This window comes from Palaemon carinicauda, chromosome 11 (assembly GCF_036898095.1).
Source record: "Palaemon carinicauda isolate YSFRI2023 chromosome 11, ASM3689809v2, whole genome shotgun sequence".
NCBI lineage: Eukaryota > Metazoa > Arthropoda > Malacostraca > Decapoda > Palaemonidae > Palaemon > Palaemon carinicauda.
Window position 1 is genome coordinate 93,654,633 of NC_090735.1, and position 17,958 is coordinate 93,672,590.

Sequence of the window (17,958 nt, forward strand, 5' to 3'; positions counted from 1 at the left end):
TATATATTTCTCGATATCATTTTTTACTTTGAAATTAGCACAGTCTCTGGGTCACATGGGCCACGTGTCCAGCCCAATTCTGATTATTAATTATTGCAGAAGACCACAAGTCTAGTCAATCATATTTTTATTTAATTTGCATTCCCTTTTTGATACCATGTTTGTGCTGTTAAGTTGTCCGTTTATTTTATTGTAAATTTGTGAAATAAATCAATATTAGGTTAATTAAACCTCCTTTGTATTTTTACTCCCTCATTTATTTCAATGTGCCTATTATGAATATTTGATCACGGGACAGAATACCCGATATTTGAAAGAAGTAACTTGAAAAAGGGCATGTTGGCAAGCGACTTACTATTGAATATTTGCTTTGAAGGTAAAGATCCAAATCTTTAAACTTTTAAACTATGCTTTACACCACTGCTCCCATTTTTTTTATTGTCTCTAATTACATTAGCGTAAGATACCTGTCCAGCATCTCACTGGGGTCACTGGGACGGAACCGAAACAGATCCTGAGAATGCAAGATGACTATAGACCTGACAAAGCTAGAGTAGGCCATCACATTACTTTTATTTTCACGTGTGGAGTTCTCCGGCCTCTGGGCAGAGCAATTTACCCCTTTAGTATTTAAGAGTGACAGTTAGTAAACTGCGGCAGTAAAGTTATTATCAAGGTGTTTGTGCCCCGAGTGTAAGTGCTCATTATCCTCCCCTGATGATCTTTGTGTAACGGACGTAGGGAGACTTTCCTGGACTAAGTTCCCGCTCAAACTTTTAATTAAATAAGAAAATAAAATTCTTCACACGAGTGGTCCTTCGAACCGGATCTTTTACCTTTGACTTTTGAAGCATTAATGTAATTAATCAGCTCGATTAAACATACAGTAACTCACTATATCACTTACCCACACGCACCAGCCAGCTTGTCGAATGTGTAATGCCCAGACTTTAATTGGGAAGAGAAATTTGTAATCACTATGATCTCTTTGTATCGACCACGTGTTTAAGGAAAGAACTACGTAACCAGGTTAATTTGTTGCTTGAATGTTCTGTACAGAAAGACTAGAATTTGTCGTAGGAACTTCGCTTTGTTTCGAATCCGTTCACCCACGTGTTGTGACGGGTTCTACTTATAGCCAGAAAGTTCTAAACTGCTTGAACTAAGAAGGTTTTTGTTGTTCAAACGCCCATGTTTACTGCTCAACTAGAGCATCGGTGTACTCGTTCTGTCAACTAATTTTGGTAATATAACAACTAATTTGTAACATTTTTCACCTTGGTCTACCTTCCTTTGTGTAGTTTACCTTCCCTAACTAACCTTAACTTTTCTAACTAACGTTCCCGTATGCCTAGCACGTGTCCTTGTCCTACAGAGCGAATTGGTGCAATATAATTTTAAGTCTTCTTGAAAGTAACGTAGAAACTTAATTTCACCAAGTCCGTTTCATTCCACGTGTTTGTTCCGAGATGGTCGCATCTTGTATACAACCCAAACTAAAGGGTGCGTAATTGTTGTTTACAACCCAAACTAAAGGGTGTATAATTGTTGTTAACAACCCAAACTAAAGGGTGCATAATTCTTGTCTACCATACGTGTAGTTCCATTTAATTTCCTTTAGCGAGGAGATTTTTGTTTTTGTCCTTTACGAGGATGTTTTTATTTTACCTCCGCCTGAGGGAAATTTTATATTTGTTTAGCCATCACGAGAGTGCACTTTAAAAGCTAAGTCGTTGCCTCGTGCGCCTATCTACATTTTGAGTAGATCAGTGGTCGCCTCAGTGTGCCCGTAATTGTGAAATTGTCACGACAATAGGGTCAGCTTCGAGATATTATTTAACCTTTAACTTAAATCTTTGTATTCATAAGCCCATGCGCTTTCTAACATGCTTTACGTCTCATAAGTAACTTAAATCAGTTATTTAACACCACATGCGTATATAATTCATTTAGTAAAGATTTTAATGTCACCTGACCGAGCATTGTCTACTTTGCTGGGCCCGGTCAGCTTGAATTTCAAAGTAATTTTGTTTTTTACCTTTCTGTTGTCATTTAAACAATTTTCCTCCCATTGTGAGTAATTTTTAATATTCAATTATCACACTAGTAAATTTGTAAAGTTTAATTTTCACATTCTTTTGAAAATTCAGTTACCCTTTGTTTTGCTTTACCAATTCCGTTCATCAAACGTGGTCAATCCAAGGTGGCGGACTTCATTTTTAACGTAAACAACCCTTCACCGCCTTAGGCAGAAACGCTCAGCCCAGAGGAGATTAACGCTAGGCTTAAGGAACAGGAGTTGTCATTCACCTTTGTTTGTGACGACGCAGACTCAGCACTTCATGCTCTTTCTTCTGTAGATTTTTCCAACATGGGTCCCGAAGCTGTAAATCATTTTAAAACTGAAATTAGTAACGTGAGAGATGAACTTTGCGATTACAAGAATTTTTGGAGACGTCAGTACGACCATCCCATTGTCAAATGAAATTATCCCGTGCTTGCTGCCTGCTCAAGTAAAGTTGAAATTGCTTTTAATAGCCTCATGACTCATCCTAATTTGATAAACCTATTCAGTCTTGTTCTTCAACGAGGGCAGCACCTTCAGTGTCACGTCCCTTTGTAAATGCCATTAATGTTCCCCTAATTGATACTTCTAATATCTCAGCAGTCAAGCACAATGTAATTAATTTTGCATCAACTCCCCAACCTGTTCAATCATCACATTTCATCACTATGTTGCCAACACAGCATACGATTAGTAATTTTGTGTCAGTCCCACGTGCTCCGTCCTCATCTCCAAACCTTAAGCCGCCAGCGTTTGATCGCCCTCAACCCCCTTTGTCTTTACCGCCAGTGACAGTGTGTCCCAGAGGAGAAACCATTCACAGTCTCACCAGGGACCCACTTAGTAGTAGCTCATTTACCACCCATCCTGACCGTGTGCATTAAGACCAGCAAAAGCCTGTACTGGTAAATTCAGTCATTAAACCTGTACCATTCCACGGACCAGTGCTCATTTTGCCTGATTGTCCTATTCTTAAGCCCACAACTTCCGCTCCAACCAATGTTGACGCTAAAATATCCAGGTCAGAATCTGAAACCCGCTCTCAGAACTAGCCGCGTGATCGCAACCTTAACACTTTGACAGTCAGAAAGGTACCTTTTGCACTAACGGCAGATTTAGCGAAGGTCACACGTGTAGACCTAGCACCGGAGCTTAGAGCCTGTTTACAATTCACCTTGCTTGATGATAACTGTACCATGAACGTCATTCATTATTTTCATTCAGTCATATATGATGTCACATTAAGCTTTCATTATTTTTGCCAAGTCGTACAGCAGCATTTTCCACGTCAATACCTTGCTTTAACGTCAAAGTGTGAATTAAATTTTTGCCTTGACAATTTGCCACGTTGTTACTATAATCCCCCTGACATCCTTCAGCTCATTCTGAATATTAATTTTATTTTTGATGCTTACCTTGCAAACGTTTTCCTTCAAGATGACATCTAAGACTTTTTCAGTCGGAATTACGATGTCCCCATGGACCTAGTTTGTCTCGATTTATCATTCAAACTAGTGTTAAATAATTTTTCACATTTTTACGCCGAGAAGGAAGCAACTTTTCTCCCTTTGTCGCTTGACGAATACAGTGTTTTCATTACGCCAGTCACTTTATATGCAAAATCATTTTATGTAAAATGTTGGATGTCAGATCTGGATTGGGATTCACCCCCATAATTTTGAATTTGTTATTGGCCAGACTTATTGCTAAACTCTACTGATATCGGCTCACGTTTTGTTTGCTCTATCCGTACCCCTAGGGTGGGAAGAATTAAGTACTTCTAATCGTTTTATTACCATTGCATCGTACATTTAAAGTTAACTTTGATCATTTGCTTATCTTAACGCTTCCATGAAGCATTGCCTGCGGGATTAGTTTTCCCCAAATTCACATTCATGTATAACTTTGACTCGATTGATTTTAATTAACGCTAACGGAGTTTTGTTAACTCTAAACGGACGTTGATGTGAAGAACAACTTCACTCTTTCATCCAGTAAGTTTATCTTGCGCCTACTAACCAGTAGTTAAATCCCATTTGTCGGAACTAACCACTCTCCCTTTTTTCTCCCTTTTATCCCCAGGGTGTGAAGAATTTTTCTTCACTATTCTTCTTTCATTCGTATTTTAGGCTCTCTCCTAATAATACTGTAGCTACCCTTTAAACGTCCTCTCCTACATTAAGTTTTCTTTATCGAAACATTGGGAGGACTATTTTAAATGTACTAAATCTGTTGACAGTAGCGCACACCATGCTCGTGACGTCACAGCGTAGATACGTACAGCAGGGGGCCTTATCCTGGCGTATGTTGGTTCTTTCCTTAAACTACGTGGGTAGAGATAAAATATTAAACTGTTATGAATATACAATAATCTCAATATTGCAGAATTGAAAGCAGCTTTTATTTCTCAATACCAATTAAGGTTTGTTAATTTTAAGATGTATGCCCATCGCACCAGCCCATTGCTTATTTCTCATCTTAACTATTGATTTTAGCAACCCAGAATAGGTAGGATTATTGTATATATAAACTCCCTTAGAGCAGCAAGATTTCTCTGAGTATTTTATGCAAAATCCTGTCTCCTATGCACTCCTTGCAACAATATATTATCCTGTCTTATAGTCCCGATATGGCACCTCAACTGGGTTCCCTTGCGCATAGCGACTCTCACCTGTCTGGAAAGATGAAGCTAGGTGATCCCTCTCAAACTTAACCTAGCCCCATTTATTCGGAAGTCGCCATGACCGATTGACCTGCTTATCAGTTAATTTGTGCACCTCTGGCTCACCCCCACCCTCCCTCTTCCCAAAACTCGACTCACAGAGGAGTCCTGACGGTCGGAGAGATAGAGAGGAAGAAGAGCCTGGTAAACCATATCGTCCAAAGTGAGAATTTTAGGGGTAAGCCAGTCAAGAGTGCAAAGTGCAACCAGGTCAACAGCCAATTAAGGGCAAAGGACTGTCTTCCAAGGAGTGCAGGTACTACAAAAGTGGCCACTTTAGTTTTCCCCCACTTTTAGTTTAGATTAACTTTCAACTTGCTTAGGCTATCTGGCTATTACATATTTCGGACTGTGTGCGATGGGATTGTGTGTATATATTTTTTTCGATTTAATTTTTGCTTTTGAGACTAGCACAGTCTCTGGGTCACATGGGCCACGTGTCCAGCCAATTCTGATTATTAATTATTGCAGAAGACCACAAGTCTAATCAATCATATTTTTATTCAATTTACATTCCCTTTTTGATACCATTTTTGTGCTGTTAAGATGTCCGTTTATTTTATTGTAAATTTGTGAAATAAATCAATATTAGGTTAATTAAACCTCCTTCGTATTTTTACTCCCTCATTTATTTCAATGTGCCTATTATGAATATTTGATCACGGGACAGAATACCCGATATTTGAAGGAGTAAGTAACTTGAAAAAGGGTGTGTTAGCGAGCGACTTATTATTGAATATCTGCTTCAAAGGTAAAGATCCATATCTTTAAAATTTAAACTTTACATCACTGCTCCCATTTTTTTTTATTGTCTCTAATTACATTAACGTGAGATACCTGTCCAGCATCTCACTGGGGTCACTGGGATGGAATCGAAACAGAGCCTGTGACAGAGCCTGTGAGTGCAAGATGATTATAGACCTGACAAAGCTAGAATAGGCCATCACATTACTTTTATTTTCACGTGTGGAGTGCTCCGGTCTCTGGACAGAGCAAATTTCCCCTTTTAGTATTTAACAGTGACGGTTAGTAAACTGCGGCAGTAAAGTTATTAGCAGGGTGTTTGTGCCACGAGAGTAAGTGCTCATTATCCTCCCCTGATGATCTTTGTGTAACTGACGTAGGGCGACTTTCATGAACTAAGTTCCCACTCAAACATTGAATTAAATAAGAAAATAAAATTCTCCACAGTAGAAGAGACTCTTTAGCTATGGTAAGCATCTCTAGAAGAAGGACAATCCAAAATCAAACCAATGTTCTCAAGTCTTAGCCTCTATAGCCTACCATGGTCTTCCACTGTCTGGGGTTAGAGTTCTCTTGCTTGAGGGTACACTTGGGTACACTATTCTATCTTTTTTCTCTTCCTCTTGTTTTGTTGAAGTTTCATAGTTTATATTTATATTTTAATGTTTTTGTTCGTGAAATATTTTATTTTTCCTTGCTTCCTTTCCTCACTGGGTTATTTCCCTGTTGGTGGCCCTGGGCTTATACCATCCTGCTTTTCCAAATAGGATTGTAGCTTAGCAAATAATAATAATAATAATAATAATAATAATAATAATAATAATAATAATAATAATAATAATAATAATAATAGTCTTTTCATATGTACAGTAAAGTAAACCATTCCCTATTCTAAATCAAATATATCTACTGTTATACAGTACTGTACAGTATACTTCACCCAGCAGTACATTACGGTACTAATTTGCAAACAAATATTTTGGTAGTGTACACTATGATATCCGAAATGGATCACAACAAGACCGATCCGATCCAATTCTGATGTCCTAGTTTACAATGTAATTTACAGTAGGCTTCTTATATTCTTTGCTTTACCCAATATTTATAGTAAAATGTAATTATTTGATAACACACTGTGTGTTTTATGTGATGTAGATGTACGAGAGAGAGAGAGAGAGAGAGAGAGAGAGAGAGAGAGAGAGAGAGAGAGAGAGAGAGAGAGAGAGAGAGAGAGAGAGAGAGAGAGAGAGAGAGAGAACCGGCTGTTGAAAAGTAAACAAATGCACAGTTTTTGTTTATTTAAAAGAAACAATTATTATTCTTACGAAGCTGATCTAGTGTAAAGTAAATATTTTATTCATGTATTTCACTTGTGTATTTAAGAGGTGAGTTCTTCTCTTGTAGGTTTAAGCAACTGTATGTAAATTGCATAAGACTTTTTGTCGTTCATTTCATTGTATTTTTCATTTAAGTCAGTGTATGTAAATTTACGTTATTTTCAAGAATTAACTTTTTGTTCCACGTATTTTGTTACAAAGTCTTGTATAATCTAGATTGATTGTGCTGTACGAACTACACGAGGTATGTACGAGGGCTTATGTAATTATGTTATATTTATACAAGGTATTGATTCATTTTGGTGATAATTTTCTGTATCAATGTTGTAAATTTTTATAAAAAATATTTATTTTTGTAAAATGTATTATTTCGATCACCAGTATTTCTTGCAGAGCTCTCTCATAATCTCTAACTATGAATCGAAGTAAGAGGTTGTTTTGAACAGCTCAAGTAATTAATATCTCAGTTTTGTTTTGAGTGTACTTAGGAGACCTTTAGATATTCAGTGATTCTAGATATTGCCGACTGGGAGTTGTATAATTTCTCAAAGCTCGGGTCTTCTTCAAGTGTAACAGATTTATGTAAAAACAAACAGGTGAGTTTAGATCTTGGGAGGTTATGTAATTTGCCAGCCGTAATATATAATATATTTTTGGTGCCCAGACCATGGACCATAGCATTTTTAGCGCCCAGGCTCGGGACCGTAATATTATCAAGATATTTAAGTTTTTAGTCTATAAAATAAGCAGCATTTCTGTTTAAGAAAGTACAGTAGACCCCGGGCATATGGCATCCCCAGCTTACGTTTTTTTCACGTTACGGTGTGGAATACGATTTTTTTTTCGTCCCCTCGTTACGACATTTTCCCCACCTTAGGGCATCGAATTCCGAAATTCAAATTTGGCGGTTTCTACGCGTACGACTGTGCGAGTCAGTAGCTTACCACCACGCTCATACGTCACTGCATACGTCACTAAGAAGCTGGTCTGCTACTGGTCGGCATCACAGCGTCACTAAGATGCCGATACGCTAATGGCCGAAAATCCTCCCACAATGCTTGAGAGAGATGCTGGCTCTCTCTCTCTTTGTCATACGCGCGCTCAGTTCAGAATCTCGTGTGCGTTTCGTAAAGACTTGATCTCGTGTGAGTGCTTCCAATATTGTTATTTTTTGTGCATTTTAGTGCTTAATTATAACTTTAATTCGTTAGCCATGGGTCCCAAGATTGCTAGTGATGTTAAAGGCAGAAGTAAGAAGATGATAACTATGGAAACGAAGCTGGAGATCATAAAGAAATACGAAGAAGGCATGCGCATCGTTACCCTCGTTAATACGTACGCCGTAACCAATCTACGATTGATACAATTATTAAGAATAAGGAAGCCATTAAAGCAAGTAAGTCTTCTAAAGGCATGACTGTCCTTGCCAGTGGAAGAACCTCAATCAACGATGAGATGGAGAAACTCCTTCTTCTGTGGATTAAAGAGAAGGAAATCGCGGGTGATACACTCACGCAATCGGTAATTTCGCACAAGGCGAGCGCCATCTTTGCCGATCTCGTGGAAGCCCACAGAGACGGCGGAGGTGAAGGAACGTTGCAGCAAGCCCCCCAAGAATTTAAGGGTTCTCATGGGTGGTTTGATCGGTTTAGGAAGAGGACTGGTATTCACTCAGTCGTCAGGCATGGAGAGGCGGCCTGAAAGAAAGCAGCAGAAGAATTCCTCAAGAAGTTTGAGAACGTAATTTCCAGAGAAGGCTACATTCCTCAGCAAGTTTTTAACTGCGATGAAACTGGCCTTTTTTGGAAGAAAATGTCCCGCTGTACATATATCACAGCTGAAGAAAGGAAACTTCCTGGCCATAAACCAATGAAGGACAGACTAACGCTCGCATTTTGTGTAAATGCCAGTGGGGACTTAAAAATTAAGCCCCTACTGGTATACCACTCAGAAAATCCTCGTGCCTTCAAGGCACAAAATATCACGAAGGAGAGGCTCTCGATATTTTGGAAGTCTAATGCTAAGATCTGGGTCACGAGGACCATATTTATTGAGTGGATAAACGTCCGCTTCGGTCCTGCTGTCAAGAACTATTTAGAAGAGAACGATCTTCCTCTGAAATGTCTCCTGGTGCTGGACAATGCCCCTGCTCACCCTCCTGGCCTCGAGGACATCATTCATCCTGACTTCTCCTTCATTAAGGTTCTCTATCTGCCACCAAACACCGCCCCTCTCCTCCAGCCTATGGACCAGCAAGTGATTGCCAACTTCAAGAAGCTTTACACGAAGCATCTGTTCAGAAGATGCATCGAAGTGACTGAAAGCACTCAACTCACCCTCCGTGAATTTTGAAGGTGTCATTTTGACATCGTTCAATGCCTGAAGATGATCGACAGCTTGGAATGAGGTTTCACGGCGCACCTTGAACTCCTCATGGAAGAAACTGTGGCCAGCTGTTTTATCAGAACGAGACTTTGAAGGTTTCGATCCCTCAACCGAAGATGAGGCCGTTAATGATCCTGCCCCTGAGGGTGATGTTGAGGAAATAATTTCAATCGGGAGGTCCATGGGGCTTGTTGTCGATGAGGCTGACGTCCATAACCTTATCGAGAAGCACAGGGAGGAGCTTACGACTGAAGACTTAAAGGAGTTAGAGGCAATGCAGTTGACGATCATTCAAGAAGAGCACAGCTCTAGTGGAGGCGAGAATGGGGTGGGAGACTGAAGAAACGACATCGTCAGAAATAAGGGAAGCTATCGGTTGGTATGAAAACCTTACGAGTTTCATTGAAAAGAAACACCCAGAAAAACTTCACACAAGTCGTCTCATGCAGAGTGTTAATAAGTGTATGAGTCATTTTAGGAATATGTTGAGTAATCGTCAGAAACAGGCTTCTTTGGATAGATATTTCTTCAAAAGAGAAATGTCAGAAAGCAAAGACGATAATAGTGATTCTATCAAAAAAGCTAAAAAAGAGTAATTTTTTAAGTTCTAAAAAAAATCATAAAAAAACAATTTCAAAAGACAAAAATAATAAAAAAAGCATTTTTAATTTTAAGTATTTATTAATAAGAGTAAATTTATTATTAAGTGTACATAAAATAATTAGCATTGATACGTTTTTATATCTACCGTCTACTCCCCCTCTCCCTCCACCCACTACCAGCTCAAGTCACGTCACTCCATAGGTAAATAAGATTTAATTTTTCCTTTACAGTACTGTACAGTATATAATTTTTATTTATAATGTTATTTAATTATATACTATACAGTACTGTACATGTATATTATATATAAGTATACTGTAGTACAGTGCTTACTATACTACTGTATTATATTTTGTTACATTCTAATTTTCAATGTTTTTACCAGGGGTTTTTCACGCATTAACTATTCTATTGCCCGCCATACGACATTTTCACCATACGATACCAACTCCGGAACGGATTAATGTCGTATAGCGGGAGCCTACTGTATAGATAACTTACTGTGCAAGAGACAACACATGAGAAGTTGCGTCATGTCTCAGGAGTAGCAATGTAGGCTACGAGTCGTCTGTACAAAAATACCGAACACAATTAAGCTGTACTGTAGTAATATTACTGTACACATATTACAGTAATATACACTTCAGTATCATTGAGTATTAGGCTACAGTACAGTATTACTAGATAGGATCAACTTTTGTTATATAGAACAGTAAGGGGATGATAATTACTCATTAAACTTTACCTTAGCACAATACTGTACTGTAATCTTACTTTGTCCAATACGTAGTGTACATATGTGCAGATGTACTGTATACTGTATAAATGATTATAAGCTGTTTTAGGAACCAAATTAAAACAATTTTAGGCAGTATTTGCTGTGTTAATCATCATCTCGGGCACCCGCTCGTGGCAAGGGGCTGTGACTTTTAAGGTTAGGAGTTAACACACCCTAGTGCAGTATTTATTCACGAAAATTCCTTTTTTGCATCTGTGTCTGTAACTTAACTATCGTGAAGGAGGAGGCCTGACCTCTCATTTCAGGTTTTTTGACTAGTTAATTATTGCTTATTTATAGCAATATTGTTCATTCATTTTTTTTTTTTTTTTTTTTTTTTTGTATAAACTTATTGTTATCTTAAATACTTTCAACACTGTAAATGCAGTAATGTCTGCAGTGTAATTTTACTGAGCTAAGATGAGAAAATCTAGATTCAACACAATAATTACCATTAGCTCACATTATTGTAGAAAAGAAATGCAAACAAATTCCCATAGATATGCAGTTTAGATTACTTTAATTATGCTATATTTTATTCAATCATCTACTTTATATTCGATAATGTGTAATTTCACTTTCAAACTGTCCAGTAGTGTTAAGAAATACAGGATATGTGTAATTAGTAAACAAGAGGTATTATGATATATTAAAAATTACTGTTAGTGTTGTAGGATGATCTCATAATTTGGCAAGACTTTGTAACCAAAGGTGCCAAAGTGTCTTAAGATTTACCCATATTTGAAAATTTTAGTTACTTCATTTATACAAGCTATGTATAATGAATAATTTTACTTCAGCTGCTTTGTCCTAGGTGTCTTTGAAATTTTAACATCATGTTAGTTATCATATTCTTTTTCAGATTCGACAGCAGCGAAAGTTATCCAAGGCAGAAGCATTTGTTTCTCAGCACTCTACGAAGAGTCGGTTGAAGAAGGTAAGTTTTATAGTGTTCACAATATAATTTAGCCGATTTTGCTTCTAAAAACATGATCATGACTAATATTTTAAAAGGTGAATAGCAATTTCTCTATTTATTTGCATTGTAATTGCGCTTTCTTTTAGGGTGTTGTATCCTTAGTAGCAGCAGGACTTCATGGACCTGCTTTAACTAAGAACACTTAATTTGTCTCACAGATACTTTTATGACAAAATGGATGCAATTTTTTTATCCTGTAGTTTTATACTACTGTTTAACATTACCTGTAGTCATATTTATTGAATTTATGCAAATTTATTTTAAATCTTTTATTGCAGAGTGTACAGGAGACTAATGGCATATGTTCATCTGAAACTACATCTGTTTCTGGTAAGTGTACTTTTGTCATATACTAATATATTTGGTGAAAACCCCCACAAAGGAAAGAGCTGACATAAAAGTTTTTATGACGAGGATGGTGTTGACAAGTAAAAAACTTGACTGGTTTTCGTTTGGTCATCTTTTGTTCTGTTTTAGCAAGAAAGAACGATCACCCTTTTGTCGTTGATTTATAATGTTTAGGAATTCACAAATAAGCACTTGAACAGTTAACTAGAGAAGTGACATGTGATGGGGGATGGAGGAGGTAAGAGTATTGAAATTGGCTGATTTATGAACAATGATAAATAATGATTGTTGATGGTTAAGAACAGATAGATTGGAATGTCAGGTGGTTCGGAATTTGATTGAGGTAGGTGAAGTGGAGGATTTAGGCATTGAGCAATAATGAAAGTTAATAAGTTGGGATATTTGTAAAGTAGATGTGTGACAACCACTAGTTTATCAGACCGATGAACCATTCATAGTTTATAAGAAAAGAACAACAACATGCCATTCGTTCTACAGTAGTTATCAAAGGGCATGTTGATGGCATAAAGTCCTAATATAATTCATGTTGGCCCTTTTTTTCTTCTGGTAAAGGGATTAGTTTGAAATTTTAACATTACATTATTTTACAAATACTTGAAACACTTTGGTAAGGAGAGCAAAAAATTAACTTTATGTAATTTACATTAACTCTATGACGACCGATGAACATCTTTTGAGTCATCCAAACTTTTCTTCAAATATTAGAAATAAACAATTGTGTCGTAGTGTAAAATAAGACTATGCTAGTGTTAGAGCCTTAGTTGACCCACATCACAGGTAGTTTTGAAAAACGATAGAGAAAATTTTTCATTTTCTAGCAATCGCTGTTTACATTAAATTTTTTTTTTTTTACGATTATTTTCTTTCGTAATTTACGTGAGATTTTGTGGGTCAAATGGAAAGAAAATGCAACAATCCTCTTATTCCAATCTTTTATATTCTTTTGACAAATGTGTCCACATTAGTAGCAGTTTTTTCTCCCTCATAAACTCAAAATTTATTATATGTAGATAAGTTTTATTGTATTTCTGATTATTCTGTCATGGAACATAACTTAAAAAAAAAAAAAAAAAAAAAAAAATGAGTACTATAGCTCAAACATTAAAGTCATTACAGCGATTAAAGAATTTTATTTATTGTTTATTCCTACGCTGATACAGTATAAACTTCTGAGTCATTTAAATGGGTTACTTCTAATGTCAATTTTCTCCGACCAGACTAAAATAAAAACTGGGTCCAGTTGTAACCGTAATAGGTTACCTGGCAACACCACTACTGTTCATTTTACATGCTGCTGTGATACAAGGTCCATTTCTCTCTTGGTCGCCATTTCATTAAGAAATCCTCCCTCTTCATTCTATAATCACGACTTCACCTATCCACACTGAATTTTCTTTATCATTGCTTCTAATTGTGCTTATCAATATTAGGTGTATCTAATGTCATGTGGACCTGCCCCGGCTGTTATGGTTACTCTTGTGGCACTTTCATGAGTTGGGTTGAGATTGATCCGCATCCTCTCTACCTGTCATGCCGTACCAAACAATGCTCTGTAGAATCTCTCTATGTGATTATTTTAAAGAGTGGCAAGAGAGATATTGGTCCTGCCGCAAGAAGTATAGGCTCATTTCTGCAACGACCAAAGCTTGACAGCCATAAATTAAATGTTGATAATGAATCTAATATTGTGAATGTATGATCACCTATTAACCATGTACAAAGTGATCATGAGTCGATGCTAGAGACGGATCCCTTGACTATGGCCAGTGCGCTCCCTCAGCCCAATCCAGTCTCAATTTCCTTTATCCCTGATTTTTTTTATATGCATAGATCTATCTTTCCTCCCACAAGTGTTTTGAGTGGTGAGCCATTCATGACGGAGGTTATGCAGGATGACTTTGCTTTTGGAAGTATATCCTGTAAAAGTGTCGAAAGTCTCCCATCGTTCCAATATGCGTACAGCACACCCTAGAGTCGATACTGCTATTTCCCCCCATATAGAGGCAGCCCTGTTGTAGGATCTATTTCCTTCACATGGTCGTACCTATGAGATGGGCTTGCCTTTTACCCCCAGGATTTCTCAGCACTGCTCTCCTCTTACAATTTCTCAGGACTTGTCCAAGAAGTCCCCATCACATTATGTTGATGCTGGTTAGACTGCTTTGGCAGTGTCCACAACCACAACTTAGGCTAGGATGAGTTATTGTTTCGTAGGTAGTTGGTTGGCCAAGACACCAGCCACACATTGAGATACTGCTGCTAGGGAGGTATCGGGTCCTTTGACATGCCAGGTAGTACTAAATTAGATACCTCTCTGGTTACAGCTAATTTTTCCTTTGCCTACGTAGACACTGAGTAGTTTGGCCTATTTTTTACACATTCTCCTTTTTCCTCATACACCTAACAACACTAAAATAACAAAAAAAATCCTTCTTCACTCAAGGGGTTAACTACTTCAGTGTAACTGCTCTGTAATTGCATAGTGGCTACTTTCCACTTGGTAAGGTTAGAAGAGACTTTAGATAAGGTAAATATCGCTTCTAGGAGAAGGACACTCCATAAATCCAACCACTGTTCTCAAGTCTTGGGTAGTGCTATAGCCTCTGTACCATGGTCTTCCATTGTCTTGGGTTAAAGTTCTGTAACTTAAGGGTACACTTAGGTGCACTACTCTTTTCCTTTCCTCACTGGTGTCACAGGGTATGTAACAGTTCGGGCATATGTGACATTTAATATTATATAGTACATCAAAAGGTTTGGGAATGGAAACATTAGTTGTTTCTTGATGCAGGCTTTTATTTAACGATTAATTATTTATTCACTGAATTAATGAACATGAAGGATTTCAGAAAGGTGGAAGTTGTACTGACCAAATTTTCATTTTAAGACATGTACAATAATGCGTAGAATATAGGAATCCACATTTTATGGCATTTATGGACTATGAAAAAGCCTTTGATAGTGTGCACCAACGTAAATTTGATTAAGTTCATGAGCTTAGCAAGTGCAAGGTTAATGTTAGTGGAGTCCTATTAAATGAATTTCCAGTGAGTAGCAGAATACTCCAAGGGAATGTGTCGTCACATATGTTGTTTATTCTCCTCATGAATTTTGTAATGCATAGAACAGTTAGAGATGGTGGAGAAGAATAGGACTGGATTGATAATAGGAAATTAGCAGACCTAGAGTATGCTGATCATACTGTCCTTATTAGCAGAAGACCACAGGATTTGTAATGCTTGCTTACCAGAATGCATGAAATATCACACAAGGTTGGGCTCAAGGTAAATAGAAGACAGAGATAATGAGAACGGAATATGCAATGGATTGGAAGCGGAAAGGATTAATGGCGTAGAATCATTTAAGTATTTAGGAACTATGAACTCCAATACAGGGTCATTAGAATTGGAGTCGAGTGAATGATTGAAAAAAGGCAAACCAAAGCAATGATTAGGTTATGCAAGATTTGGAAATCAAATCTCCTGAAATTATATATAAAAAAGCAGATTTTGACATAGGAAAAATCAATTTTTAGGTGAGATAGCCATGTCATCCTGATGGAAGTTCCTCAAAAGCAGCAGCTTCTTGGGATATTTCTGCGAGTGATATACCAGAGAATTTTACCCAAGATGTATCACAGGGTTCTATCCCCTGGAGCAAACACCCTGAGAGATATCATGATGAAAAGAAGACGTGTTTAAAACAAGCCACGGCTATCCTTCCCCATATAGATTTAACTTTGTCTTTATGGGTATGGGATAGGATTGGATATGTGGGCGAGAGAGCCGTTACAACTCCAACCCCAGTGTCCTGAAACCATGTTCGCTGGTTCGCCATTCCAGTAGCAGCCATCGTTTGATGTAAGGCCTCACACTGAGAATTGGGAGGGTATGAAAAGTGACGGGCTGGTCCATCTGGACGACATGGGTATCTCGCCCACAAATAGATTTTTCTTATTATTATTATTATTATTATTATTATTATTATTATTATTATTATTATTATTATTATTATTATTATTATTATTACTTGCTAAGCTACAACCATATTTGGAAAAGCAGGATGCTATAAGCCCAGGGGCTCCAACAGGGAAAATAGCCCAATGAGGAAAGGAAAAAAAAGGAAAAATAAAATATTTTAAGAAGCGTAACAAGATTAAAATAAATATTTTCTATATAAACTATGTAAACTTTAACCAAACAAGCGGAAGAAAAATTAGATAGAATAGTGTACCCAAGTATACCCTCAAGCAAGAGAACTCTAACCCAAGGCAGTAGAAGACCATGGTACAGAAGCTATGGCACTACCCAAGACTAGAGAACAATGGTTTGATTTTGAAGTGTCCTCCTAGAAGAGCTGCTTACCATAGCTAAAGAGTCTCTTCTACTCTTACGAAGGGAAAGTGGACACTTGGGTGACGAAGAATTGTTTGGTAATCTCAGTGTTATCAGGTGTATGAGGACAGAGGAGAACATGTAAAGAATAGGCCAGACTATTCGGTGTATGTGTAGGCAAAGGGAAAATGATCCGTGACCGAGAGAATGATCCAATATAGTACTGTCCAGCCAGTCAAAAGGCGCCATAACTCTCTAGTGGTAATATCTACACGGGTAAAAATCCATTTTTTGGGCTCGAACTATGTCGTCCTGATGGAAGTGTACCAGAGAGTTAACTTTTTCCGTTGTGGCCAGAAGGAGTTTTTAACCCATTTGAGTTCTTAGAACTACCACTAATTATATAAGGGCAAAGATGCCTCAAAAAATAGTTTCAGAATAGGTGTGTCCACACCACCACATAGCAGTTGGGACGATAATCCCAGGATATGAACAGTTTAACCCTGGATAGGTACGCTCCTCGGACACCCCTTTAAGGGTATACTCGGACGCGAACGACCCCGACGCCAAAAAAAATTCTTGAAAAATCAGTTTTTGCAGTAACCTCCTTTTTTCTTTTGCCAAAAAAAAACTTCAATGAATGCTTAAAACAACTGTAAAGATAAATACTACTCATCTGCAGAAAAACTCTTTATTATAAATATTTTAAAAAATTAAGTAGAAAAAAAAAAGACCTGACATAAAAATTCATAAAAAAAAAGTTTATACATATATACACAAATCCTTTTAGGAATTGATTCTTGAATGTTTAGGACACATCTTGATGTATTTTGAATGAAGTCAGACCCATGGAGGTGAAGATCTGAAATGAGAAAAAAAGGGTAACTTTTTTTGGCCAAAAAAATTTGTCCAAATTTCATGAATTTTTTTGGGTACCCAAATGAAATAGGAAGTGGCTAATTTTTTTAGGGAATAAACATATGTTATCCTAAAATAGAAATATGTAAAAAAATCTTCATTATTTTGTAAATTACATTTATATCAGGGGCCATATCTAAAGGTAATTTTTTGAGTACTTAGAAATTTCGTAAAAAAATACATATATTTAATATATAATATGATATTTATGCAGGTAAAAATATACCAAAATATCACAAATTCTACAGGGAACAAGAATATATATAGATAGGGCAACTTACACTTCGGATATGTCCACAAAATGGCCGCCAACCACACTGACTCAGACTCCCTAATCTGCCACTTGAAATGTAGGAAGGGTATGTCAATTTCAAGGTGTTATTTACTAATCTAATTATTATTGGATATGCATGAAAATTGTATGGTGGGTTGCTGGATAATTGTCGATTATTTTACGACTATAAAATTAAAATTCTGACCCAAAAAAAATTTTTTGAAGGGAAATAAAATCGAAAAAAAATGTAAAATATAATATTTTAGCTAAAAAAATTTGATAATATTCAATCAAAAAAGAAGTAAACAAAATTTTCCGACAAATAAACATCTAGAGGAATCATTACTCTAAGATAGTTCCTTAGTACGTAGTAATTTTGAAAGAATTGGGAAAAAACGAAAAAATGGCAATCACCGGAAAATCGAACACATACCTATATATACGCCATAT

The 17,958-nt window shown here is 37.0% G+C and overlaps 1 protein-coding gene across 2 annotated transcripts in view; it reads left to right on the forward strand.

Moving 5' to 3' along the window:
• LOC137650094 (PX domain-containing protein kinase-like protein) overlaps positions 1–17,958 on the forward strand; it is a 793,620-nt gene that overhangs the window by 611,041 nt on the left and 164,621 nt on the right. For both annotated transcript variants that reach the window (XM_068383187.1, XM_068383188.1), the window contains exons 10-11: positions 11,497–11,571; positions 11,892–11,943. In XM_068383187.1, coding sequence (XP_068239288.1) covers positions 11,497–11,571; positions 11,892–11,943 — 127 coding nt within the window. The remainder of the gene's footprint in view (positions 1–11,496; positions 11,572–11,891; positions 11,944–17,958) is intronic.